General features: G+C 48.9%; 2 protein-coding genes and 4 non-coding genes across 6 annotated transcripts in view; 2 read left to right on the top strand and 4 right to left on the bottom strand.

The window, feature by feature from the left end:
• The first annotated feature begins 2,125 nt into the window (after window positions 1-2,125).
• LOC119445151 (high-affinity choline transporter 1) lies at window positions 2,126-10,806 on the top strand. The gene is made up of 4 exons (XM_037709475.2): window positions 2,126-2,348; window positions 4,708-4,815; window positions 9,501-9,656; window positions 10,610-10,806. The coding sequence occupies exons 1-4, from the start codon at window positions 2,126-2,128 to the stop codon at window positions 10,804-10,806; spliced, it is 684 nt and encodes a 227-aa protein (XP_037565403.2).
• Trnaq-uug (transfer RNA glutamine (anticodon UUG)) lies at window positions 5,759-5,831 on the bottom strand. The gene has a single exon. It is a non-coding gene; the product is annotated as a tRNA-Gln (tRNA).
• Trnae-uuc (transfer RNA glutamic acid (anticodon UUC)) lies at window positions 5,840-5,911 on the bottom strand. Its single transcript has one exon. It is a non-coding gene; the product is annotated as a tRNA-Glu (tRNA).
• On the bottom strand, window positions 8,741-8,812 carry Trnaq-uug (transfer RNA glutamine (anticodon UUG)). Its single transcript has one exon. It is a non-coding gene; the product is annotated as a tRNA-Gln (tRNA).
• Trnae-uuc (transfer RNA glutamic acid (anticodon UUC)) lies at window positions 8,822-8,893 on the bottom strand. The gene has a single exon. It is a non-coding gene; the product is annotated as a tRNA-Glu (tRNA).
• Window positions 10,807-10,985: 179 nt separating the features above from the next.
• Window positions 10,986-26,078, top strand: part of LOC119444170 (high-affinity choline transporter 1-like) — a 78,390-nt gene continuing 63,297 nt past the window's right edge. Inside the window, exons 1-3 of the mRNA XM_049664183.1 lie at window positions 10,986-11,199; window positions 12,246-12,375; window positions 14,550-14,761. Coding sequence (XP_049520140.1) covers window positions 11,041-11,199; window positions 12,246-12,375; window positions 14,550-14,761 — 501 coding nt within the window. The 5' untranslated portion in view covers window positions 10,986-11,040. The remainder of the gene's footprint in view (window positions 11,200-12,245; window positions 12,376-14,549; window positions 14,762-26,078) is intronic.

A 26,078-nucleotide genomic window follows, 5' to 3' on the forward strand; every position in this document is an offset into this window, starting at 1 on the left:
GCGAAGGAGATGTAGATGTGTGGGGGAAAGAAGAGAGCCCGTCTGGACTTGTCGGATAAGGACGCCGTGTGCGTGAGATAGACCGAGCTGTAAAGGCGCGGCGGGCAAGTCGATAGGGCTGGAGAGAAATGCGAGGATGCCGGGAATCATGGGAGCTTGGCCCGAGGAAGTCGGGAGCCTGGCGAAGAGTGTCACAGGCGAGCGGATTAGCCCGTTCGTTCCCCTGACAGTTCCGCGTGGCCAGGTACCGACACGATCTCGACTGGTGTACTAAGACTACTTTGGAGAATGTGTGCCAAAGGGGTAGGAACTTCCCCGCGTTATAAGAAGCGACAAGCGGCCATGGAGTCTGTGAAAATGATAGGCAGGTGCGGGATGACGGGGGGAAGATAGCGGCAAGCAGTACTATGGCAGCAAGTGTGGGATCTGCAACCGAGAGGACTTCTGTGTGGAGAATAGCATAGCTGCCCGAAAGAACTACTATGGCAGAACCGAGTGAGGAGACGCTGTTGTCCGTGTAATAGAAATGTTCAGAAAGGTTCAGAATAAAGCGCTAGACGGGCACGACAACCAGTTCGATGAGACGATTATGGAGTGTGTCATGGTTGGACTGAGAAGAGCTGAGAAACCGAAACCACGCGCATCGCCAAACACGGGTGTAGCTGGGCTGATTCTGCAGTATTCGTGACGTGGAGAAATAGCCTGTGGGTGTGCCTATTAAGATTCATTGTCTTGTCCCCGAAGAATGATGGTTATCTATCGCGCATTTCACTCTGCGCGCGCTGCCTTCTTGTCGGGAACGCTGTGTATACGCTAATACGGGCACGTAGTTCCTGACCTGAAAGTACAGGGAATGCAGCGTTCAAGAAAGGAATTATCGCAAGCATGACAGATGGCTATTATTTGGGCACTAGATAAGCTAAATTAAATTATGGGGCTTTATTAGCTAAAACCACAACATGGTTATGAGGCGCGCCGTATAGTGGCAGACTGCGGAATGATTTTGACCACCTGGGGTTCTTTAAAGTGCACCAATTGCAGTGCCGTTGATCCTCACTCCTAAGCCTTCCCAATCTAAGAGCTTGAATACTTCTAAGCATGCAGTGAATATCATTGGAGAGATTGTGTCTCCTTGCCTGGACCCCTTTCTTGTTAGGTAACTTTCTACTTTTCTTGTGGAGAACCAATGTTGCTGTGCAATCCTTGTAGATATTTGCCAATATATTCACGTATATATGCATCCTGTACTCCTTGGTTACGTAATGTCTCTATGACTTCTGGTATCGCTACTGAATCAAATGCCTTTTCATAATCTCGCAGGGAGATTATGATCGCATAAGATCGCAGGGAGAGGCCTTCGTCCTGCAGTGGACATAAATATAGGCTGATGATGATGATGAATTGCAGTGCACACGGGCGTTCTTGCTTTTCGCCCCCATCGAAATGAGCCTGCCGCGGCCGGGATTTAATCCCGCGACATCGTGCATAGCAGTGTAACGTCGAAATCCACTAAGCAACCATGGAGGGTCAGGATAAGTTTCAAAAGGGTGTAAATTTTTCTTGGAGTGCACGTGTTTGTTAGTCACTCCACAACCGGACAGAAACGGAGGCAGAACATTCCACCATTCAGACGAGGACGGAGTACGGTGTCGTAATCGTAACTTTGATGCCTATACACAGCTATATATAGGATAAAGCAACCAGTTTAGAGAGTGCCCCAATTCTGGATCAGTAAATTTAACCAAGCACCGAGATCTTCACCGCTGGTGGTCAGAGAGAGAAAGAGAGATAATAAACTTTATCCCGAACAGCACGCAAGCGAAGCGAGCTTCGGTAAGCGCTCCTCTGCTTTGCAGTATAGGTGGTCCCCTCGGACCAGCAGTCCAGCGGCCTTAGCTGCCCTTCTCGCTCAGTTGAACCAGTTCGAGATGGTCAATCGAGTCGGAACTGGACAGCGCTGCATCCCATTTGCCGTAAGGTGGGGTGTGTTAATTAACGGCGGCGAAGCCTCCGATCACCGGCGAGCATGGCGCTGCCATAGCTCCACGTGAGTAAAGCGTCTACTCGAGCGAGTTCGAGGCCGCGAGCACACGTGGTATAAGTGAGATGAAGAAGAAGAGGCACCATGGCGGTGCACATCACCGCGGTGCTAGCAATGCTGTTCTACTTCATCGCCGTCGTGTGCGTGGGCGTGTGGTCGGGCCGCAAGCTGCACGTCTTCAAGGAGGACGGCCAGGGCTCGACGATGGACCAGCGCCGCCGGCGGCCGCAGCAGAACCGCTTCCTCCACAGGCTGTTCTTGGCCGACAGGAACCTGTCGCTGGCGCTCGGCATCAGCTCCATGACAGGTGAGCCGGGTCTACTCTTCTACAAAGCAGGGACATATTTGAGACCATTGGTTGAACGATCGATCGAGCGATCGATCAATCAATCAGAAATGAAGTTTAGTTACACAATTCAAGAAACGCGTACAAAGTATACTTGGTCCACTAGTCTATGTGGCTATAGTACCTCGTTTAATACAGAAAATAGTTATGTAGACCAACCGTGCAGTGGCGTATAGCCAGAAATACTTTCCGGAGGGAGGGGGACGGGTGAGGAGGGCACCCATCTGACCGGGGACGGGAAGGGGGGGGGGGGGGAGGGGCGTGCCCGGTCTATGCCACTGCAACCATGCACATGTTTGCTCAACGAGGGAGAAAATTGTTTAAGTGAGCAAGCATAATTAACTTGACTAAAGGAGAGTTATGACATTTCATTGGACAAGTAGCAGCGTTTACATGCCTTGACAAAGTATCTGATAAATTTTGCACCTTCACATTATTGCCTTAGTTTCTCGCATGCGAATTATTTCTTAGCGAACCCGGCCTCCTGGAATTTGGCTGACCGTGGCTGCTGATTACTGCCTTGCCGAATATCCGCGCGCGTCACGTGCGCGTGAGAACACGTGAGGAACGTGCCAGTTTCCTTGAGACCGCAAGGCGCAGGAATGAAGCGCGTGAATAACAAACAAGCTTACCCCCGTCTTCCGCATTGTACTTCTCCCTGCACACGCCTCTCTTCACAATTAATCTCTAGACAAACGTCAATCATCGTTTTCGTCACCGCGACATATTTCTCCGTCGACGTCTTATACAATGTGCATTCGCATGAACTGCGCTTTGCATTTCGGCATAGTTTGTGAACGGTGTATTGTATAAGCATAAATATCGCGTGACATTAAAGTAGTGACCTGTACTGGGCACCAACACAGACACTGCATGACATTACACATTGTATAGGATGACAATAAGGACATTCGTGGCAAATAAGCAACAACAGCGCACTATAGAAACGAAAACGAAGAAAGATGTAGACACAACACAAGCGTTGCTTAATTATTTGCCCTGAATCAATACCAACTCGCCCGGTTTTGCATCCTCGTCACAATAAGGAAGATTGCGCGCATCGTAATTCGCGGCGCGAACGCGGGGAAAGGCGATCGGCGTCGGCAGCAGCTCTACGTGTCCCCTACCACATGCCTTCACTCCTGTGCGCGCGAGCGAGAGAGAGAGTGCGCGCGTCGCTCTCTCGCTCTCATTTTCTCTTTCTCTCTCCCGAGCATAGCGCGCGACGCTCCGCGAGGTGGTTGCTAATCAACGCAGTGGCAGGCGGTACACTTAACGGCCGGCTTCAACTGCTCCGCTGTTAAAAAACGTGGAGCATACGGTGCAGTTCGGCCTGTTCAGGTGGATTACCTGAAGAGGCGGGTATTACTTGCACGGCAAATAACAATGTCCAGGTAGCTAATTAAAACTGTATATTCTAACTTTTAAGGAATTATTTACTTTAGAACGCATGTTGAAACGGCGAAATGGAAGTGAAGCTTTAGTGAGGTCATGTCTACTTATCATAAATCCTGACACTATATAGCACCACTTGCGATTGTGGGGATGCGCGACTCTCACGCGTCTCCTGTAATCCGGCTTCACCGCGTAGCTAAGTGCCGACGGCGGTCGTGGTGGTTGCGGCGCATTGCGAGAGATGGCGCGAGTGTCGCGATGCTGGCGCCGCCGGGCGGCGGGGTGACTTGGGAGAAAGGGGTCAACGGCGCTTCCTCTTTGGGTTGGGATCGGTGAGCGACGCGGACGTCCCGCGCGTGCGCCGATCCACGCTTCGCGAGACGTCTCGCGTGGCTCGGAGCGGGGCACCGGTATGGACGAACACGGATCGTTCGAACGCGCCACCGTTCGGGTGACCGTACACGTGAACGACTAGGCGATGGTGTCATTGCATGGGGCGAACGTATTCGCTCGCTATCGGGTCGCGGTGAGTCGGACTTACTTGATTTGTCGCGCGCCCATGTGAATGTTCTATTGGTTGTAATTCGGCTAGTGTGCATTAGTATCAAAGGTGCAATAAATGCCCTTTTGATTGTTTGCACTACTTTGTTGTCGTTCCTTTGTCTCAAGAGCATGTGTGAGACCCCACACGATATCCATCCTTAAATTGCGCTGCAAAATACAAAATACTGCCGACTGTCCCTTTCGGCCGCCGCTGAGTGGCTGCAGCTGCACGAGCGAGGAGACAGGCGCTGCCAGCCAGTCACCTCCCTCCTCGCTCGTAGAGCTGCAGCGCGTAAGAACGTTTCCTTTTATGAATACGAGTCCTGCTTACGAAAGAGTTAATAGCGTGGCTCTTATCTGATGATGCCGGTTTTGTCAACAGCCACGTGGGTCGGAGGCGGCTACCTCAACGGTACTGCCGAGGCTGTCTACACATACGGCGTCCTGTACTGCCACGCTCCGATCGGTTACGCCATCAGCCTCATACTCGGTGAGTGAAAACCACGGCATTAGGCTTCTGAAACTCGGATTCGATCACATGATACGTTTGTGCATCTGGTCTGTTCCTGTGCGGAAAAAAGCTCCCTGGTTGCATCGTCAGCTTTCCATGGCAACCGTAACCGTGAATTACAAACAATAACTATATAGAGCCGAACGCTGTCGAAATTCGTGACATCGCGGATAAATGGAATGGAATAGTGTGATTCTATTCCAATGCCATTACATTTCGCGCTTTGTCAGCGACGTGAGTGGCGCTCCGCCCGCCTTATCGACGGAATCAACCGGCCGTTGACGGTGAACGATAACAGTGGCGTAGAAACAAGTGGAAGGAATCGCTACGTCGTACTACTCTACCAAATACCGGCTTTGGTGAGGGAACTCAAAATGGCGTCGTCGCCGCCCGGGTTTCGTGCCTTCCAATTAGCATGCCCTCACGGTAGGTAAGACTGGCCTGTTGGTAATTCGAGAAGCGCCATCCATTAATCTGAAGTGACGTCCCTTAAGTTTGCCATTATACAAGAAATAAAAAAAATTAAAGGGGCACTTGGTTATCTTTACGCGGATGAATGTGAAAGCATTGCGACTACCAAAGGTCGAGGATTCGAATGCCTTAATTAACTCTATCTTAATTATCTATACCATAGTTAACTTTGCCTTAACACCGAATGTCGTGTGTTCGACTCCCACCAATGGTCGTGGGTTCGAGTGCCGTAATAAACTCGTATCTTAATTAAACCTGTCTTAATTCACTCTGCCGTAATTAACTTTGCCTTACTTGAAGTCATCAACAGCATCGATTGGTCCACTTGGGCCATCTAAGTCATTTGGGGCTCACTTGGGATTTTCGGACCGTCGTGGTCACGGCAGCACCGGATTTTCCGCCTCATGAGCCATAATGCTTTCGCATTAATAATTGAAAAAAAAAAAAAAAGAGGTCTCACCGAGACTCGAACTCGGAATCGCTGGATTCAAAGTCCAGAGTGCTGACCATTACACCATGAGACCGCAAACTCTTCCGACGCCGGGAATCGAACCCGGGCCTTCTGGGTGAAAGCCAGATATCCTAGCCACTAGACCACGCCGGAACACGGTCCGCACGCTGCGAAAGAAACATGATATAGCTCACGATCGCCGCTATAGGATCACACGCGCAGGCTGTTTTATGCGTCACTTCAGCGGATGCCGCTCGTGAATGGATTTCCAGCTGTTGCGACTGCATATACGCAAAGCGCTGCCGGGTGGGCGAGACAAGACGCCACCGGCGTGACGTTATAATACAGCGCCTGCAGGCGATCGCGACGCTTGTCACAAAACCTTGAGCACTTAGCAGTAGTTAACTTTGGGGACCATATCTCGTAATGATCCATTCCATTTTATATTCTTTTCGTCCTTCGTCCATGAGTTCGGGCGTGGAACGAACGCAGCCGTGCCGCCGTTATCGTTCGTATCAGCCGCTCGGTGCTATGCATGATAAGAACGATAACATGATATGGAAGGTCTCAAAACACCATGCTTGCGCCGTCCTGTTACATTTTTATTGGTCTTTTTTTATCGGGGCCTGTATTTTCTTACGTACCATTGTCCTTTCGGTTCTTTTCGGATCAGGGTCCGAAATCGCATAAGATCGGTTTGATTTACCAATCTTATCAAGCGTGGTGTCGAGCCGCTGATCCCAGCGGTACAGGTGACGCGGCGACGTTTAAGCAAACGTCCGAGCAAATGAGCAAAACGGAACGTTAGAAAATACGGCACGGTTGCTTTTCCGCTCGTCGTGGCCACGCAGTCAAAGTGTTTTTGGTCCAGATGAAGTTTAACAGCACGACACTGGAAACAGAATAAAACGGCAAGAATACAGTGCTACAACCGAATGCTTTATTTCCGGAAGCAGCTTAAAACGTGCGGACACTTTCGCTGCTTTATTCAAACGCATGTGAAACGACCAAACGCGTCGTGAATGAGGCGTGTACTGCAGCCGGGTGTCCTCTCTCTCTCTCGCTTCCCTCAGCAAGACACGCTGCGCCATCTTGCGGCGCCGCCGCGAAGTCTGGGCACACCTAGTGACCCAAGTTGGGGGTCAAAGAGGTCAATTGAAGTGAGGCACATACCTAGTGCTGCATACCCACGGGATGGGCCCACATTTTTAGACTGCACTATCTTCTTGATCGGCTCATATATTTGGTCAGATAGATAGATAGATAGGTAGATAGATAGATAGATAGATAGATAGATAGATAGATAGATAGATAGATAGATAGATAGATAGTCTGAAAGAAAACTGGTCCTGAGGTAAAGCGCAAAGGAGCACTCACGATGACAGAAGGAGACGAAAACACAGCGCTTTACCTCACGTTATGCTGTACCAACTAGCTCACCAGCCTTTCTTTTTTTTTTTTTTGAAAACAGGCCTGTCAATGCCAAGAATGCGATTCGCATTAAAACCAAGCCCCTCATATCATCTTATTCTTTTCGCTCATCTAGATATAGCGACACGCTTATGAAAAGTGTAGAGGCTTATATTTCATCATCATCATCATCATCATCATCATCATCATCATCATCATCACCAGCCTATATTTATGTTCACTGCAGGACGAAGGCCTCTCCCTGCGATCTCCAATTACCCCTGTCTTGCGCTAGCTGATTCCAACTTGCGCCTGCAAATTTCCTAACTTCATCACCCCACCTAGTTTTCTGCCGTCCTCGACTGGGCTTTCCTTCACTTGGTATCCGTTCTGTAACTCTAATGGTCCAGCGGTTATCCATCCTACGCATTACATGGCCTGTCCAGCTCCATTTTTTCCTCTTAATGTCAACGAGAATATCGGCTATCCCCGTTTGCTCTCTGATCCCCACCGCTATCTTCCTGTCTCTTAACTTTAAGCCGAACATTTTTCGTTCCATCGCAATTTCTGCGGTCCTTAACTTGTTCTCGAGATTCTTTGGGTTTATATTTACACGCTTGTATTTATGTGCTGGAAATTAAGGAACAGGGAAAGGAGCCGTGCGGTGCGTTTGTTTTTTTTTCTTTAACAAAGCCCACATAGACGAATCCGATAACTACACATTAGTTCACGGGGATGCTATTCTGGACTTGAAATTCCACCATATTGTCGAATTCGCCATCCTGTTAGCTCCGATTGGTTGACAAGACGGATACGCCTTCTGTTTGGCTCAGAACGCAAACGCGGCCGAATTCAACAGTATGGCAAAATTCGACTGCTTGCATAATAGCATCCATGAATACATCACTCACATCATTAGAAACAAAGAAGGAAAAAAAAAAAAAGAAACGTCTTTTTTTTTCCCCCTTCGCGAGGTCCACGGTTTTTAGGGTTTGCTACGTCTGAATCCGCTCAATAGTAATGTTAATATGAACATCATAAAGAATGTCAGCGAATGTCCTGCTGCCGTCTTCGTTTCAGTAGCGCAGTCGCAATGCAACGAACGTTCGCCAGATTCGTGCGGTTTTCTATTCCGATGCAATTAAGCGAGCCAGCGCATGTCCGATTTCATCTTACCTTTCGTCTTCGTGTCGGTAGCGCTACCGCAACACAACACAACACGACACGACAGAACAGGACAGAACAGGACAGAACAGAAACGGAAAACAGAAAATGGAAACAGAACAGAGAACGGAAGCAGGAACACGGAACAGAAGCACAGGAACAAAAGCAGGAACAGAAGCAGGAACAGAAGCAGGAACAGAAGCAGGAACAGAAGCAGGAACAGAAGCAGAAGCAGAAACAGGAACAGAACGAACCTGACGTAGGTCGAGGGGTGGGAAACGAGAAAAAGAAACCTAATTAGACGTGAATATTGAAAACACACGCTTTGGTCCGGCCGAGCAATTAAAGCGCGCGCGAGATCAATAAAAAATAATAGAAAATAAAAAGAAAGAAAATGAAACGACATGCAGGTCTCACCGAGACTCGAACTCGGATCGCTGGATTCAAAGTCCAGAGTGCTGACCATTACACCATGAGACCGCAAACTTCTTCCGACGCCGGGAATCGAACCCGGGCCTTCTGGGTGAAAGCCAGATATCCTAGCCACTAGACCACGCCGGAACGACGAACGGGGAAGGCATACAGCGCACGCTAACGACAGATTTACGCACGCATATACGTGTACGACGACGTAGGCCTACGTCACACTAGCCGAGGCACGCACTCGACGTGTCTTTTCCAGCTGTTGGGACTGCGTCAGTCGGGAGCGAAGCGATGACGTCATCGCGCTGCTCGCTGGCTGTGCGAAGGTTTCGCGTGTCACCGTCTGATGGCATTTCTCGTTGACAGCCGAGAGGCAAAAAGAACATAAAATAATACAGACATGTAAGGAATTGGTTCATTGTATATATCAGAAGGCCTGGTACTCAAGCCTAATAAAAGAAAGAAAGAAATATTGAAAGAGAGAAAAAAGGAGGGAACAGCTATAATGGAAGGGGGAAAAAAAAGGAGAGAACTGAAGGACTGGAAGAAGATTCTCGGAAAATAAGGGCGGAAGAAAAACGAGACAATAGAAAGGAAAATGAAAGAATAACGAAGAGACAAAGCGTCGCGGTTATTTATTTATTTATCTATTTGTACATGAAAGTGAGCTTCGTGTAAATTGCAGATGGATGCCAAGTTTTCATCTACAATGTGCCATGCACGCCTTATCCGGTTTGAATCGCAGGCGGCTTCTTCTTCGCGCAAAAGATGCGGATGACGAACGCGGTCACCATGCTGGACCCGTTTCAGGAGCTGTACGGCCGCTGGATGGGGCTGCTGCTGTGCCTGCCGGCCGTGTGCGGCGAGATATTCTGGACGGCCGCCATGTTGGCCGCGCTGGGTGAGCAGCAATTAGGAGCCCGTGTTTATCGAGGGTCTATAGACTCTGCACGCACTCATGATGAACACAGTTCGAATCAACATTTCAGAGTTGTAGCTTGTCCGTATGCGTATCACACACCACGTAACCCACGACGCTGGTGATGTGCGGTTTTTATTTGCGCATGGGCCAGGGATGACCAAAGAGCGCCATGCAAGTAGTTATGAGCTTTCAATGATTAAATATGTTCCTAATGGTAGACTTATTATGGCTGTAAATAGGCCTAAAAGTTAGTCACTGTAAAGTGCGTAAAATATATATGTAGTAAAAGTGTGGCAATTATTAGTGAGGTTTGCTATCGATATAAGAACCTCGTGTTACGGCTCACCGGGATACTGGAGACATATAGGCCAGACTAGAACGCGCGACGCCGGGCTCGGGGGCCATGCACAGTACCGCATTCTCCCGAGTTGCGCCGTTGCGATCTCGGAGGCCAAACACAGAACTAGTCTACAATTGCAACGACCATGTTATGTTATACCTATATTCGGGCACGAAGGCGTTGACAGGAACAATTGCTAGCCAATAATAAATTTTATTTAATTTTTGCACCCTTCTGTGAGAGCAATTCCGCAATGCAAAAATGTACCTAACGATTTTTTTAAGTGCGCGTCACCGCAGACGACGAGCACAACACAAATGGGAGCGGCAATGAGCTATGAATTTATCTGGAAGTGTCATGCATACCTGACCTGGCGCTCCTATCTTATGCAGCACTCAGTGTACTACAGCGCATGCGCGTGCGGTCCTTGGATTACGCCGAAAGTATTCGCGAAACTGAAAAAAACAAAAAAGCAAATATCAAAGGCTTGGTCTTCAATTCGTGGCTGACTATTGTGAGGTGTGCGCGCTATTCTATGGCCTGTGTGACATTGCTTAATGGTATACGCTACCGCACGTGTGCGGCACTGCAGGTGACACGGCGGGCGCCATGCTGGAAGTAGACTCGGACCTCTTCATCGTCATTGCCGCGATGATCATATTCTTTTACACCGCGCTGGGAGGGCAATACTCGGTCGCCTACACCGACGTCTTCCAGTTATGCACCACGGTGGTATTCCTGGTAAAGAGCCTGTCTTTTTCTTGGAGCGTTCATACGATAAAGGCATAGTAGACCATATGAGGTCGAGTCGTTCGCGGTAATCAATCAATGGGATAACTTTGAAAGAGTACTGCGAAAGTCATTGCAAGGCAGATAATACGCCATTAGAATCGTGTGTGTATAGTTATGGAAGATTTTTAATGCTCATAGGATACGGAAACTATACTAAGGTAAATATGTAAAAAGAAGAAATGCTCCAATGACCGCTGACACGATTTGACATGCGTGCCATTATTTCCACTGATGCCGCAGTGGGTGTGCGTGCCGTACGTTCTGAACGGCCCCGCAGTGGGAACTGTGACGGGTCCCGAGACCGACTGGCTCGGACTGGCTCCGCAAGCGAACGCCGTCCAGCTCTTCGACGGCTTTCTCATGACCGCCCTCGGAGGCATCCCGTGGCAGGTGGGTATAAAGGGGAAGTACGAAATGTGACTGCGAAAAAGTCAGCGGCAAGTCAGGAATGTCGGATAGGCGTCTCTAAAAAGAAGCGTGATGTGTCTGGACCGCCATCCCTCCTCACCTGAAGAAATGGATAGTCCACTTTACAGATCCAAAAGGCATGAATGGGGGGGGATGTCCCGGTTATCGAGGAACAATGAGTAAATTCTTTCCTTGTTGTTCTGGTTCTCTTCTCTTGTGTCGATTTCTGCATGCCTTACCTTCCTTCACGACATGAACAAAGAGTACTACGCCGATAAACAAGAACAAAGAATAGAGGGACGGGGACGCAGGAACAACTTGAATTTTTGGCATTGATGGGAAGGCGGTGAGCATGCGCGGCGAACGTATATTCTATATACAATATGTAGCGAGGTATACGTTAATAAAAGATCGTATATTCTATATACAATATGTAGCGAGGTATACGTTAATAAAAGATCTGTTGAAAGTCAACGCTACGTGTATGCCCTTAACTAATATCCTCATCTCCAGACTGTTCAGTACACGGATTTCGTTTCTTTGGCACTGGAAAAGCGATGGGTAGACATGCATAAGCTAGGAAAAGCAAGTAAGCAAAAGCAAGTAAGCAAAAGTGAACAGCCGAGCCAAAGAATGCTTACGCATTAGTAGTCAGAATTTCTGTAGGATTTTTTGACTTGTTTTGGATTTTTTGGATTTTTTTACCCGTTCCAAGAAAATAAGTTAGCATTAAGGACCACGTGATTGCCGAAAGGCAAAACATCGATTGCTATAGACTGCTATAACAATCGATGCTTGGCCTTTCGGGCTAAACTGCGGCTTTTAAAACGAACCGTTTCTCTAGTTTTCTCTGACCTATATTTGCTAACGACTTTACGAGGAAGTTCACTGCGCAATATTGAAACAGAAAAAAAAATAATTTTTACGCTCTTCGGAGGAAATTATTGTGAAGTTTGAAGGCGTGCCGAAGAGGGCTTCGGCACGCCTTCAAACTGCACAATTTCGGCATAATGGTCTTGCCCGTGCAGGTCTATTTTCAATGCATACTGGGCTGCAAGAGCGACTTCGCCGCCGAGGTGCTTTCGTATGTGGCCGCCCTAGGATGCATCGTCATGGCGGTCCCGCCGATGATCATCGGAGCAGCAGCTAAGAGCACAAGTACGTAGTCATTCCTGGGAGCAGAGAGGGAGGGCTGGTTACCACAGTGGCTATTTCGTGCACACTTCGTGTTCTTTGTCCCACATTTAGCGCAGTTAATAGCGCAAGTATACGTTAGTAACCAGTGTTGCAATTTATTGATCTGCCACGTATAGTTTATGACTCGAGACAGGAAAACGGGTCGCCATTTCCGTGATTCAGCGAGTCCGTTACGCTAAGAGGTGTGATCATGCAGCGGCGCTGATACTGCGCACGACGCTGAATCGAGGAAGTGGGAATAACTATAGCGCGCATGGTGTCTGCATGCGGCCGCGTTGGCTTTGGTTGCCATGAGGCCCGGTTGCTGCATTTTTATCGCATGCATAGGTATTCCACCCAAAGGGCGTCCAGAATTCGCTGTGATTGTGCTCTGTAGAATATCAGCGAAACATATGGCACGCGCATTAAGTAAGCATTTCTAGAGTTGGAAGGATAAATTTGGTAGCGATCGCCGTAAATACAGAAAGCTCAATTGTTGCAAGGCACATCTTCGGCTGGTAGTTTTCAAGCAGTCCAGGGCTCAATGAAATGCCGCCTCATGTTCGACGTGGTTGAAAAAGAGCGCTCGCAATGTGTTCGGCTGGGTGCATCTGTGCGATCGGTTCCGTTTGATTGGGAGGTGCTCCGATTGTTCGTCCGATCGGCTTAGCGTTCTGGCCAAGCTACGGTATTCTAAAAGAATAAAATAAAGGGCACTTGCTTGATTTTGTGCCACAGTTTGAAAAATCACATCCGGACTGACCCATACCTTCTTTAGAAGAACAGTCAAAGGGCAACGAAAGCTATTGCTATGTGTATGACCCCGAAACGAAATAAGCTTTGAGTCCAACTGAAGACGCATTCTTCACCAAGACAAAAAGAAAGAAGACAAAACGGCAAGTGCATTCGCATAAGACGATGGCCATCGTTTCTTTCATTCCTTCTGCGGCGTTTGGGGAATGATGCCGCGGGAATATCGTTTCTCCTGGACAGACTGTAAATCAACAATTTGACTTGGTGGTATTGCTGCGACTGAGAGAGAATGTGTGAGGGAAACATGCAAAGTTATGGAATGCGGGTGATTGGTTTCTCCATCACGGAAGCTCCCTAGCTCACACTGCTTTGTCTGTGACGTGGCACTTTAGTCTCTCAGGAATGAGCCGTCGTTCCCCACCTACCGAGCTTAATTCTTGTTTCAACGCGATAGCGTTAAGGGCCCCGTGTCGCAGACAATCCGGCATCGGCGTCGGTGTGGATGTCGGCGTCAGTCGGCGGAGAAAGTCATCCCGCAATCACCCCGACGGGGCCGACCGCGCAGGCCCTCCGCGTGGCGCAAGGTGTTAGAGCAGGAGAAAATCATTCCGAACCACCCCGACCGCGCAGGCCCTTCGTCGTGGTGCGAGGTGTTAGTGAACAAAAATGTAATTTCTCACAGGAAATGCGTCAGAAAAATAGTTAAGTACAACTTAAGCACAACCTACAGACATGGTGGCGTCGGACTGTTATTTGAATGTACGAGAAAACATTGTGTTACGAGAAAACTCAAACACAAACCTCTTTTGACAGCATTTCTACTATGACACCGGCTCACTCGGGTAGCCTACTTGCCAAAATCTTATACAGATGGCGCTAGCATCCTCGGCAGGTCAAATTGGGACTTGGGCTGCCAAATGCGTTTCGGACACGCGCGCGCGTTGGGGCAATAGCAAACAATTAAAAATAATAAAACAGGTCCTCGGGCCTTCACATTTTAATATAGACGACTTATAGTGCCCATGGAAAAACATCTTCCCAGCAATGCATTTCTGTTTAAAAGTGAAGCCGACTTTAAGGGGATTGGTGTAAGTTTGGTCTTTGTAAGCTGGCTTTCCCACGTTCTGTGTTGCAGTGAATGAAGCCTACTTGCCGGATGCGAACGATGCGATGCGAACTGGTCCCGATAACGCTATCGCGTTCTACTCTTAAAGGCGAAGCTTAAGCGTCCTGCAATTTTTTCTTTATTTTTAAAGAAAATCTAATAAAGAAATCATCTTTACCGCCGTGCACACGGTGAATTAAGAAAGCTTCCCAGGGGCCACTCAACAGCATTGAGCTTGAGGAGTTCCACAGTTAGGTATACTATACGCGTGCATGCATGTATGTACTGTATGGCGCAGACTTCACGGCGGCGGGCTACCTGGGCCCTTGGCAGCTGCGCGACAAGTCCAGTGTGCTGCCGCAGTCGATCCGCTACCTGACTCCGGCCGTGGTCTCCGTCATGGGCATGCTGGGCATCACGGCGGCCGTCATGTCGTCCGCCGACTCGTCCATGTTCAGCGCCTCAGCCATGGTCACCAAGAACGTCTACCACGTGCTCATACGGCCGGACGTGCGTTGCTACAATTCTACACCACTGCGCCACGTACCCGCTCGTGTCTTTCTTTCTTTCAATCAGTCAATCGATCAATCGATAAATAAATCCATTTAATAGAAAAAGATACTGTCCAACCGAAAGCAAGACGCCAGTTCAATACAGAACTGCGTGTACGTGTACAATCGGAACAAATATTCTGCAGATCCAGCGCACATGTTAGAATACAGGTGAAGAGGTTAATTAAATGGTACACACCGAAACGCGATTCGCACAGTTGTGATTATTTTCATCCTATTCAACGTGTAATGCAATGGTTATGCACTGCACCGTACCAAAGCTATGCCGAAATGCAAACCCCATAAAGCAAATCTAAAGAAGCAGAAAAAATTGGCCGCATATCTGCTTGCTTCGCTGCAAATCTCTTTTTATTAGTTTGCCTAACGTACTACATTTATTTTTGAGAAAACACACAACTACAAAGAATTCAAAGCATCAAACTTTTTGAACCATTACTGGGAACTCTGTTTCTGTATGTTTCTGTTGTTCGAGGTCTCCCTGCTTTTCTACCACCAAACCTCCAACCGCCTCTTACTAATCTCTATAGCGGACATGTTTACTTTCCCCCCCCCGCTATCCCTGAACCCAAGGGCTTCAAGGAGGTCAGAGGAGCCTAGACTGGCAGCTGGATAGATTTCTTCACAGATGGCGCGTTCGCCCTGCTCTCGCGCCATCTGTTGGGAGCTTTTATTACTGCTGGCTTAAAGCCGGTTACAGATCCGCGGCTTCAGTCGGCTTGTGTTTAAAGCGTAGCATCTCTTCGACACCATTTGTAACGCGTTGATTTCTCATTTACTAACGTAAAAACCAGTCCAGTGTGTATTCTTAATTAAATGAACGCTGCGGATGACACTTATGTACATATGTTTTGCCTCAAATAGGCCTGAGGTTTTCTTTGCGCTGTATAATGTTGACGTGTATGACCCCGTGCCACCAGAGCTAGTAGCTTGGTTGGTTTTGGCCGGGTGGCTGAGTCGGTTTTGGCCGGGGGGTTAAATCGAGTGACAGATAGGCAGGCAGACAGACAGGCAACATTTTTCGCGTTTAGGTAGCCCAAGAAAGACTATCGTCTTTAAAAAATCATAGCAGAGCCAGAATAATGTAGGGATTCTATACGTTGGATTACCTGACCGCAGTGACTCAGTAGCTATGGCGTTCTGCAGCACAAGGTTGCGGGTTCGATTCCCCGACCGCGGGAATCGTGGTCGGGGAATCGCTCTACGTCCCGCAGTGTAATTAAAGATACGCTGATGATGATGATGAAACTAGGTTCTTACAGCCGCCACTAAATCGGCGTGATAACGCTAAGCAATCAACGCAGCGACAACTAATACACAGCCAATTTTACGCAACCAATTTTAAGTGAGTGTTGCGAATGAGCTGGATTCACCCGACAGACAGAATTCTGCGGTCGAGCATGACGAGGCTCACGCCGCAGACAGGGCCCTGTCTGCGTCTACGTCGTGTGGACGACGTAGACGTTACCGCGTCATGATACCTTCTAGCCAACGTTGATCTCGAACCAAGAGTTTCCACGTTGTGCACATACATAGTACACCCAGGGTACCACAACACTTTTCGCCTAGAAGGACTCTAGTAGAAACGTTCATGCCATAAGGTATCTGGAGCATGTCAGATGCGTTCTAACGCTGCCGTGGGTCGGGCAACGCTTCGCTTACCGAGATCAAGAATGCCATGAAACGGGCACGCATCAGTTGCTGTTTAGTGTCGTCTCATTTCCATCGAAGTCCAAGCAGCTGGCGTCGGCAGCATTCGTAGGAAGCTGAAACAGCCTCGGCGCCACATGGCCACTGCACAGCGTTCATGCAAGTCGCCTTCTGAACTATGTGGCGTTCCTTCTTTCCGCAGGCGTCCGAGACGGAGGTGGCCGTGATTCTGCGCATCGCGGTCTGCTTGATGGGCTGCCTCGGCCACCTACCTGGCGCTGTCGGTGGAGTCGGTGTTCGGGCTGTGGACACTCTGCTCGGACGTGGTGTACGTGTTGCTATTCCCGCAGTTCGTGTGCATCTTCTACCTCAAGGGCACCAACACCTACGGCTCCATCATTGGTAAGAGACTATGAAACAAATTTTATATAGAGGCCTCTGTGAAACTGCATGCATGGCCTCCGAGATTGCGCGCAAATCTCAGAAGCCATGCTGCATTTACCGCATATGCCGCCATGACCGTGAGTGGCGCTGGCTAACACTCATTTCTGCAACAGGACGAAACACATGCCTGCTGCAACAAAACTCTCGAGACAACTCAGCAAATTGGCATGGAATGCCAAAATATTCACCCAGCCAGCACCGTATAGAAGCGCTGCGATTTAAAGCTGATGCTTATCTCAACTGCTGACCAGCGGTCGAGATAAGCAAGAGACATTTAATGTAGCCGTAAAAAAAAAAAAAAAAGCTGGGAAGTGATGAAGCTGGGGCCAGGCATAGGTAACTGTACTTTAGAGATAGCTGTTTTAATCAAGAGAGAGAATATGAACTATAGATAAGCAAAATACTAGACCTTAATAGATGCAGTAAAACCTGATGAGCTTAGGCAGGCTAGGTGACTATTTGTCGCCGCCCGTAGATACGGAATGCCTACAGAAATCATCATCATGAGGTGGCTAACACTTGCTAGCTAAACGCCGGTGAATGTCTTTTCTTTCAGCGTCCATGTGGAAGTAGTGCTGTCTTACGCCGTGCATCTGTACCAACTCGCCCAAATGACACCTATTTGCCACTGAGCTATCTTAGAATAAACGTAGAACGCGGAGTGGACGAAGGTCCCAAAATTGTACTGTGGTTGGTGGTTCTCAAACGTGTTCTTTAATTACTAGTATCTTCTATGACTAGTAGTATCATAGTAGTATCAACTACTAGTAGTAGTTGACATTAAGCGGAAGAAATGGAGCTGGGCAGGCCATGTAATGCGTAAGATGGATAACCGGTGGACCATTAGGGTTACAGAATGGATACCAAGAGAAGGGAAGCGCAGTCGAGGTCGGCAGAAAACCAGATGGGATGATGAAGTTAGGAAATTTGCAGGCGCAAGTTGGAATACGCTAGCGCAAGACAGGGGTAATTGGAGATCGCAGGGAGAGGCCTTCGTCCTGCAGTGGACATAAAATATAGGCTGATGATGATGATGATCATGATGATGATCTTCTCCGAACGATTTACGATTTAGCGAGACAGTTTCATCAGCATATATATGAGAGCGGTGCGGACAAGATGCCATGGGGCACAAAGACAGGAGTAGTACGACAGTACCGGAACAGTGACTCGAGAAAGCAGCGTTCCTATCGCCTCGCCGCATCGCTGCTCAGTTCACCGATTGGCAGCACTCGGTCATCTACTCCACTGCTTGCCTCAGCGCGAAAAAAAAAAAAAAAAATTAAGGAAGGCAATGCCTCCGAGATCCGAAGGCGCTCGCTCACCGTCCCACTCTCAGAGGGCATGGTTCGACGTCAAGGGTCGTTTGGGTCGGCCTCTCGCAGCGTTCGTGCTGGGTGCCATCTCGCGTTGGTTGTGCGGCGAGCCGTCGGTGAGCCTGACGACGTCGATACGTGTGCCACTGAACGATCCCCAGCGAGGCCAGCAGTTTCCTTTCCGGCTGGCCTGCATGGTGCTAGGCATGGCCGCGCTCGTCATCGGCTCACTGGTATCCGCCATGGTGTTCGAGAAGCAGTGGCTGCCACCGCACTACGACGTATTCGGCTGCTTCCGCACGCCCCAACCCGGAGAGTGCTCAAGCCGACGCGACGGCAAGCTTTGGACCAGACCAGTACGTATAGCAAGTAACAAGCAATCACGTTTTACAGATAACGGCTAGCTCTTTATGGCGCGTAATAGCTGGTGCAATCTGTATTTCTTTCGAACATGGCTGTGAATTCTATTAGTCGCAAGTTGTCGATCCTAAAGTACGTCCCTATTGAATGTGTACTCGAACATGGTTCTGCCTCGGTCTTCAGTGAAACTAATACAACGTTTCATAAAGCACCACACAAATTGATGTAGCTATAGCTGCGACATCACCTCCGAAACATTCGGCGCGGTGCGTTGCTGCACATCGGAGATCTCAGAGGCCCGTGTCTGCACTTATGAGTCTGCCGTATTTCACCGCGATCGACGTCATATACACTTCAGACGGCCGAGCAAGAAGGCGTTTACGCTGCAGATGTCGTCGTGGCTCCGATTTTAGTAATGGCTTTAGAAAAAAAAAATCACCGCATATCCTCGAAGTGAATGATGATGAGTGGGCGAAGCACCGGGGGATCATTCGGTTAACCGTGAATTCCCCCACGTCGGCAAGCGGACCCAGAGGCGACGAGAGTGCGGGAAGCGGCGGCAAAACGCCGGAAACGTTCTCTAACTGAGGTTGGTGGCGCCGATGCTCGGTTCAAGCGCGAGTTCGCGAGCCCTCAGCTCCGGGTCCGCTTGCCGGCGTTTCTGTTTTGCTGCACCTTCCCGCACCCTAGACTCCGGGCCCGCTTGTTGTCTGCGTCGCCGTGCTGCAGCAGCTTTGCGAGCCCTCGACTCCGCTTGCAGTTGAGCCGCCACTCTCGCCTTTTCATGCATAGCGGGCGCGCCGTTATCAGAAGCGACCGTTATCATCCATGGCTGCAGTACACCGTAGCTGCAGAGAGAAAGAGAGCGCGCGTCGGGAACGAACGCCTTTGTGCACCGCAGCGCCCCTAGCGGACTTCATGCAAACCAGAGCTACGGAAGACGACGAAGGAGGGACAAGGATCGGCCCTAAGGTGCTTCGCCCCTAATATAGGATCGAGGTGAAGTAAAGGCTCGGTGAAAGAAACTTGGCGTAGCTATAAAACCGATGTATTTTATGTGCTGCTACACATAATTCATTCCGCGGTACTGTTTTTTTGAAGCCCATGTATTTTTATTGTCAAACACATTAGATGACGTCTCGAGTTGCTATAAAACGAGATCACTGGGGCAACTTCGTGAGATATTGATGTTTTATTATTATCATTAGTTTTATTATTATTATTATCGTTAGTTCTCTATACAGGCTCAGGAACAAATCGACATCAGTTTCCCTAAGGAAACCAGAGTAATTTGTGTTACAAGAAATTCTATCGTTGCGCAAGTTTATTTGCTGTTGATATTTTCCACTTGGGTATAAGTCATGAAAATGTTATTACAGCAGTTGTTCTTAATTGGAGCATTTTTCACAGCTGTATCTGCGGATTTCTTTGAAACCGCTGTCGAAGTCCACAGGGTCCGCGAACCATATATAGCTTACGAATTGTTGGACTGTATGTTTGCAGGCGCAGTGTGATGTGTTCACTACAGGAGCATATATATATATATATATATATATATATATATATATTAACAGAGCTTAGCACCGGATTAGGGTGTCGTCCATTCCAGGGTGCGAACAGACGTAGCCGTCGTCCTTAGTGCGCCGTACACAGGATTCTCGCGTAGTTGTGCATATATATATATATATATATATATATATATATATATATATATATATATATATATACATACGGTGCATCACGGGATGTCGGTCAAGCTGCCCATAAGAACTGCACGCTGCATGACAGACTATGTATGAGAAAATGCGGTAAGCACCGAATACCCGAAACCGTGCAGGAAGTCACCGAGAACGAACAGAGCGCCAGGGCAGGTGCGGAGTGCGGCCGGTCGGAGCTGACCAACAGGAGCGAGCGGTCGCAGATGCCTGGTGGGAGGTCGCGCGGGACAAGCATGCCCGCGTCCGAGATCTCCGGCAAGAGCTATCGGAGTCAGGGGACGTCGGACTCGAACAGACGGCGCAAATCGAGCGGTGCTGCGTCTTCCGCAAAGACGCCTGACACGAGCAACAGGGGCGGCCGAGTCAGCAAGCACCGGCAGCGCCGCGCCAAGCAGGCAAGCAACGAAACGCATCTGACCATCAAGGACGCGGAGATGTCCGGCTCCTCTCGGAGGGGGCGGCGCAGCGGCAAGCCCCCGGACAAATAGCGTCTGTGGGGGGAGGCCGACTGAACGAGGGGGCGCGGTTCCTTCCTGGACTATACGGTTCCTCGATGCCAGCGCGGTAGCAGACCCCCCCTATCCTGCACCAGGACCATAGTGCCAAGGACGATCGCACTCTGTCCTGGGGCGAAATCGGGCTAAACCGCAGCATGGTATCGGGACCAAGGAAGGCCTCGCTCGCCGTTGAGCTTCGCCGGTCGGCCGTTGAACTTCGCCGGTCGGCCGTTGAGCTTCGCCGGTCGGCCGCTTATTTTACGTTTGTTTATGTGTGTGTGAGAAGCCGGATGCGTGCGTGTTGGGCCGGGGAAGCAGGATAGTAAATGGAGAGCGCGTTCACAACGAAGACACTGGCGATCTGCTGGCCACGAGTGCGACGGACAATGATGATGGTTCAGCAAACCAACGTATCGTCAGCAGGCATTTTCGTCTGGTGAAAATGTAGTTATGCGTGAACTCCCACCAAGGTCGCACATGATCGCGCAGATTAGAATGGGCCGCGTGACAGGAATCCTGGACGTCCACCAAGATCACACATACGCATCTCTGAGGCCACGGTACAAGCAGCCAGGAAGGTTTTGCTCTTCGTGTGTCGATTGATGCTCAATGGCTACATACCGTTGGTTGGTTAAGGGGGTGATTAAGAATGGGCCGCGTGACAGGAAGCCAGGACGTCTACCCATAGAGTTAAATTAGCTGTCAAGTTCGCATATGGGACTGTGCAGCTTTTTACAGACACGGGAGAGCAAAGCGCTGTGCCTGTCCTACACGCGGTCAAAGATAATAATTGCGCGTTCTTTGAAATGAATACCTAAACGAAAAATTCTGTCTTCTGGTCAAAACTCAACCTCCACTTAAAGCAGAGTCCTAATTGGGACCTGCGAAACATCGGCTCGGTTATACAAAAGCTTGCTTTTCAGACATTGGCAAATCATTTTGCCTTGCACGGGAGACGTACACCTCATCCGGCTGTCTGCTTGGTACACGGAGCAGGTGGTACAACACACAAAAAGCAGTAAATATCTGGCATCTCTTTTATACGCGGGAGTAATATTTACCTGTCTCATATATTAGTAAGGAATGCGTTCACAATCATTGGGCACATGTTGTTGCCCAAAACGTGTTATCGCAAATTACGCTCCCTTGCCGACTATTGTCATTGGGCACATGCTTACCATTGGAAACTTACTCCAAAGGGACCCGCCACGGTGCCTTAGCGGCTACGGTGTGGCGCTGCTAAGCACGAGGTTGCGGGATCAAATCCCGGCCGCGGCGGCCGCATTTCGACGAAAGCGATATGCAAACACGTCCGCGTCCCGTGCTTCGGGAGCACATTAAAGATCCCCTGGTGGTCAAGGTTAATCCGCAGTCCCCCACTACGGCATGCCTCATAATCAAGTCGTGGTTTTGGCACGTAAAACCCCAGAATTCAATTAAAACTCCGGGGGGATGTGCGAGAATCCTCAAAATTGGAGTTTAGGAGACCGCCAATTATTCCCCGCTGAAGAAGGCTGCTGGCACACTATTGCGCTTAGGCTTAGGCGTGTAGTTTGCTGCAGTACGTTTCTACCACTTTCCTCCGCACACCAGAAGAGGAGACAGAAGATGAAGCTACCCTTTTTATGCATCTGTCCTAACTGATATCTCTGCTGGTGAGTTCTTCAGTATGAGGCTGCTAATCTGCAGATGATGCATGTTCATGGAGATCAGCAGGTGAGCTGCTGAGGTGCCTTATTTTATTCCTTTGTGGTCTTTACTGGCGTGCTCCCTCCGCCTCAACGTTTAACCGGCGATACAATAAATAGTTGTAGCATGGCACAAGCCGACGAACGAACTTGTTGGTGCTCGTCGTCTGGGCTGTGTGTGCGCGTGTGTAGGAGTATAGTCCTTGTAGTCAGTTGTATTTGCTTCATAAGAAATATGGAGAGTTCATAAGAAATATGGAGGAGTTTAACGTTTCTACACTATAAGCACGGTGCGCGCTGTTCTATTCCATTGTGAATAAAATGCGCCTTTGGTTGCGGTATTCGAAAATGTGAAGCGCGTATAAACGAAAGCCATAAATTCGCGACCAATTCGCAGCCGAAGGATGTGGCCATACGAAACTCGTGGCGCCAGGAGCGTGACCGGCACCGAGAGAGAGCCACGCAGACGCTTGATACTTGTAGTCTGCTTTTCATGTGCGCTACGAGGGATCAGTCACATTTATTTAAAGTGTAGTGAAATCTCGTACACTCTCCCTTTATTATAAATATGCCGATTGGTGGCGATGATGATGACAATAATGACGATAAGAGCATTTGCCATACAGACTTGCGACTGCTTGGACCTTCAAGGAATACTGCCCGATTGCTCTTGTCTGTTTCTTTCCTTGAACTCTTTTATTGGCTCCTGTTTATTCATTTAATCTTATTTTTTTTTAAATGCACCGCCTGCTCCTTGACCAATCCGCCGTTGTGGGTATGCACCGCGGAATGAACTGATCATCACCACCTTATACCGATGTGATGTCCGCATTAGATACAACAGTATCCAATGTTGGGGCCCGACCAGCTTTCCGAACCGCACCCAGGTCTGTATATATATATATATATATATATATATATATATATATATATATATAGGGTGTTCAGTTTTAAGTTTGCAGAAGTTTTAAAAGTCGCCTGTGGCAGGTAGCATAATTCTTATCGTTGAGCTGGGTTATTCGAAAAGGCGCAGATTAGTAGCACGAGAAATCAAAACAAATATTCAACTAATTAACGCAAATTGACTAATGAACTTCTTAGTTAATTACATTACGACGCACATTGCAATTCACGAATTGTCGCCGGTGAGTTTGCAAGACGCAGTCCACTTGAAATGAATTTCCAGGATGACACCAGTTTCGATATATAATTTCCCAAAGTGTGGGATGAAATACATGGGCGTTCCAGTTACTTTTGTGCTTCAGTGTATAAAACATCATTTTGGTAAAAAAGTAAGTGGAACAACAGTGCATTTCTAGGGCGAGTTTGATGGCGCCTATATCCAAAGTTGTGAAACAGAAGAGAAGTGAAATTCTACGCTGGAATTATGAGCGGCAACGGAGCCAGCCTGTGAAAGAAGACGACGACGAACGCGGGAGCAGTGGCACGAGCGCATTCGTGCGGTTGCGCCGAGGGTCCGCCAACGAGCCAGCTGTGGAAGAAGACGACGACACTCGAGCCAATGCTGATGATGATAGTTTTCCGCGTACACCGACCCCGACACAAGTGAGCCAATAAAGCTTCGCTTGAAAGGCTAGACGGGGACGACCACCAGTTCGACCAGTCGGTTATCGAATGTGTCATGGTTGGACTGAGTAGCGCTGAGAAACCCAAACCATGCGCATCGCCAAACCGTGAACCGATTCTGCAGTATTAGTGATGTACAGAAATATCTCGTGGGTGTGACTTTTAAGGCTTATTGTCTTGTCTCCGAAGAATAATGGTTATCTATCGCGCCTTTCGTTCTGCGCACGCTGCCTTCTTTTCAGGAACGCTGTGTATACGCTAATAGGGGCACGTAGTTCCTGACCTGAAAGTACAGGGAACGCAGTGTTCAAGCAGGGATCATTACGCGAGCATGACAGATGAATATTATTGTTTGGGCACATGATAAGTTACATTAAATTCTGTGGTTTTACTTGCTGAAACCACAACATGATTATGAGGCTCGCCGTATATTGGGGGACTCCGGAATAATTTTGACCACCTGGGGTTCTTTAATTTGCACCAATTGCACGGTACACAGGTGTTTGTACTTTTCGCACCATCGAAATAAGCCTATACCGCGGCTGGGATTTAATCCCGCAACCTCGTGCTTAGCAGCCTAACACCAAAATGCACTAAGCAACTATGGTGGGTCAGGATAAGTTTCAAAAAGCTGCAAGTTTTTCTTGGAGGGTTTTTCTTGCAAGTTTTTCTTTGTTAGTCACCCCGAAACCGCAAAAACGGAAACAACGTCCACCCATTCAGACGAGGATGGAGTATACGTTGTGGTAATCGTAACCTTGATGCAAAGCCTATACACAGCTATGATAAAGCAACCAGCTTAGAGTGTGCCCCAATTCTGGATCAGTAAATCTCACCAAGCACCGAGATCTTCACCGCTGGTGGTCAGAGAGAGAAAGAGAGATAATAAACTTTATCCCGAACAGCACGCAAGCGAAGCGAGCTTCGGTAGCTCCTCCGCTTTGCAGTATAGGTGATCCCCTCGGACCAGCAGTCCAGCTGCCCTTCTCGCTCAGTTGAACCAGTTCGAGATGGTCAATCGAGTCGGAACTGGACAGCGCTGCATCCGATTTGCCGTAAGGTGGGGTGTGTTAATTAACGGCGGCGAAGCCTCCGATTACCGGCGAGCATGGCGCTGCCATAGCTCCACGTGAGTAAAGCGCTGCTCGAGCGAGTTCGAGGCCGCGAGCACACGCGGCAAGTGAGATGAAGAAGAAGAGGCGCCATGGCGGTGCACATCCCCGCGGTGCTGGCCATGATGTTCTACTTCATCGCCGTCGTGTGCGTGGGCGTGTGGTCGGGCCGCAAGGTGCACATTTTCAAGGAGGACGGCCAGGTCTCGACGATGGACATGCGCCGCCGGCGGCCGCAGCAGAACCGCTTCCTCCACAGGCTGTTCTTGGCCGACAGGAACCTGTCGATGGCACTCGGCATCAGCTCCATGACAGGTGAGAGGGGTCAAACCAGGAACAGACTTGGCAGGGACAGCTCAGGGACAGAGCTACAAAGCAGGGACAGATTGAGAAATTTGACCGTTCGATCGATCGATCAATCAATCAATCAATCATAAATGAGGGTTGTTTAAACAATTCAACAAATGCGTACAAAGTACTTCGACCAATAGTCTATGTGGCTATAGTACCTGGTCCAATACAGAAAATAGTTAGATCAACTGAGCAGTGGCGTAACCAGAAATAATTTCCTGGAGGAGGGGGGGGGGGGCGGTAGCCTACTAACATAGGAATTTCCGTGGGAGGGGAGAGGGGCATGCCAGGAGTTCCACCCCCTGGCTATTGAGAACATTGTTTAAGTGATCAAGCATCATTAACTTGACTAAAGAAAAGTTATGACATTTGATTAGACAAGTAGAAGCGTTTAATGCAAGGGCAAAGTATCTGGTAGCTTTTAGACCTTCAAGTTATTGACCTTAGTTTCTTGCATGATAATACCGTGTGCTTTTTAAAGTGAATTCCTTTCTTAGCGATCTCTCCCGGATTTTGGCTGACCGTGTCTGCTGAT

This window comes from Dermacentor silvarum, chromosome 3 (assembly GCF_013339745.2).
Source record: "Dermacentor silvarum isolate Dsil-2018 chromosome 3, BIME_Dsil_1.4, whole genome shotgun sequence".
Taxonomy (NCBI): Eukaryota; Metazoa; Arthropoda; class Arachnida; order Ixodida; family Ixodidae; genus Dermacentor; species Dermacentor silvarum.

What these genes read in the sequence shown, in the direction of transcription:
- LOC119445151 (XM_037709475.2), top strand. Translation starts at nt 2,126, where the DNA reads ATGGCGGTGCACATCACCGCGGTGCTAGCAATGCTGTTCTACTTCATC. An exon ending in CGGCATCAGCTCCATGACAG is followed by an intron (nt 2,349 to 4,707) that starts GTGAGCCGGGTC and finishes TTTTGTCAACAG; the next exon opens with CCACGTGGGTCGGAGGCGGC. An exon ending in CGCCATGTTGGCCGCGCTGG is followed by an intron (nt 9,657 to 10,609) that starts GTGAGCAGCAAT and finishes GCGGCACTGCAG; the next exon opens with GTGACACGGCGGGCGCCATG.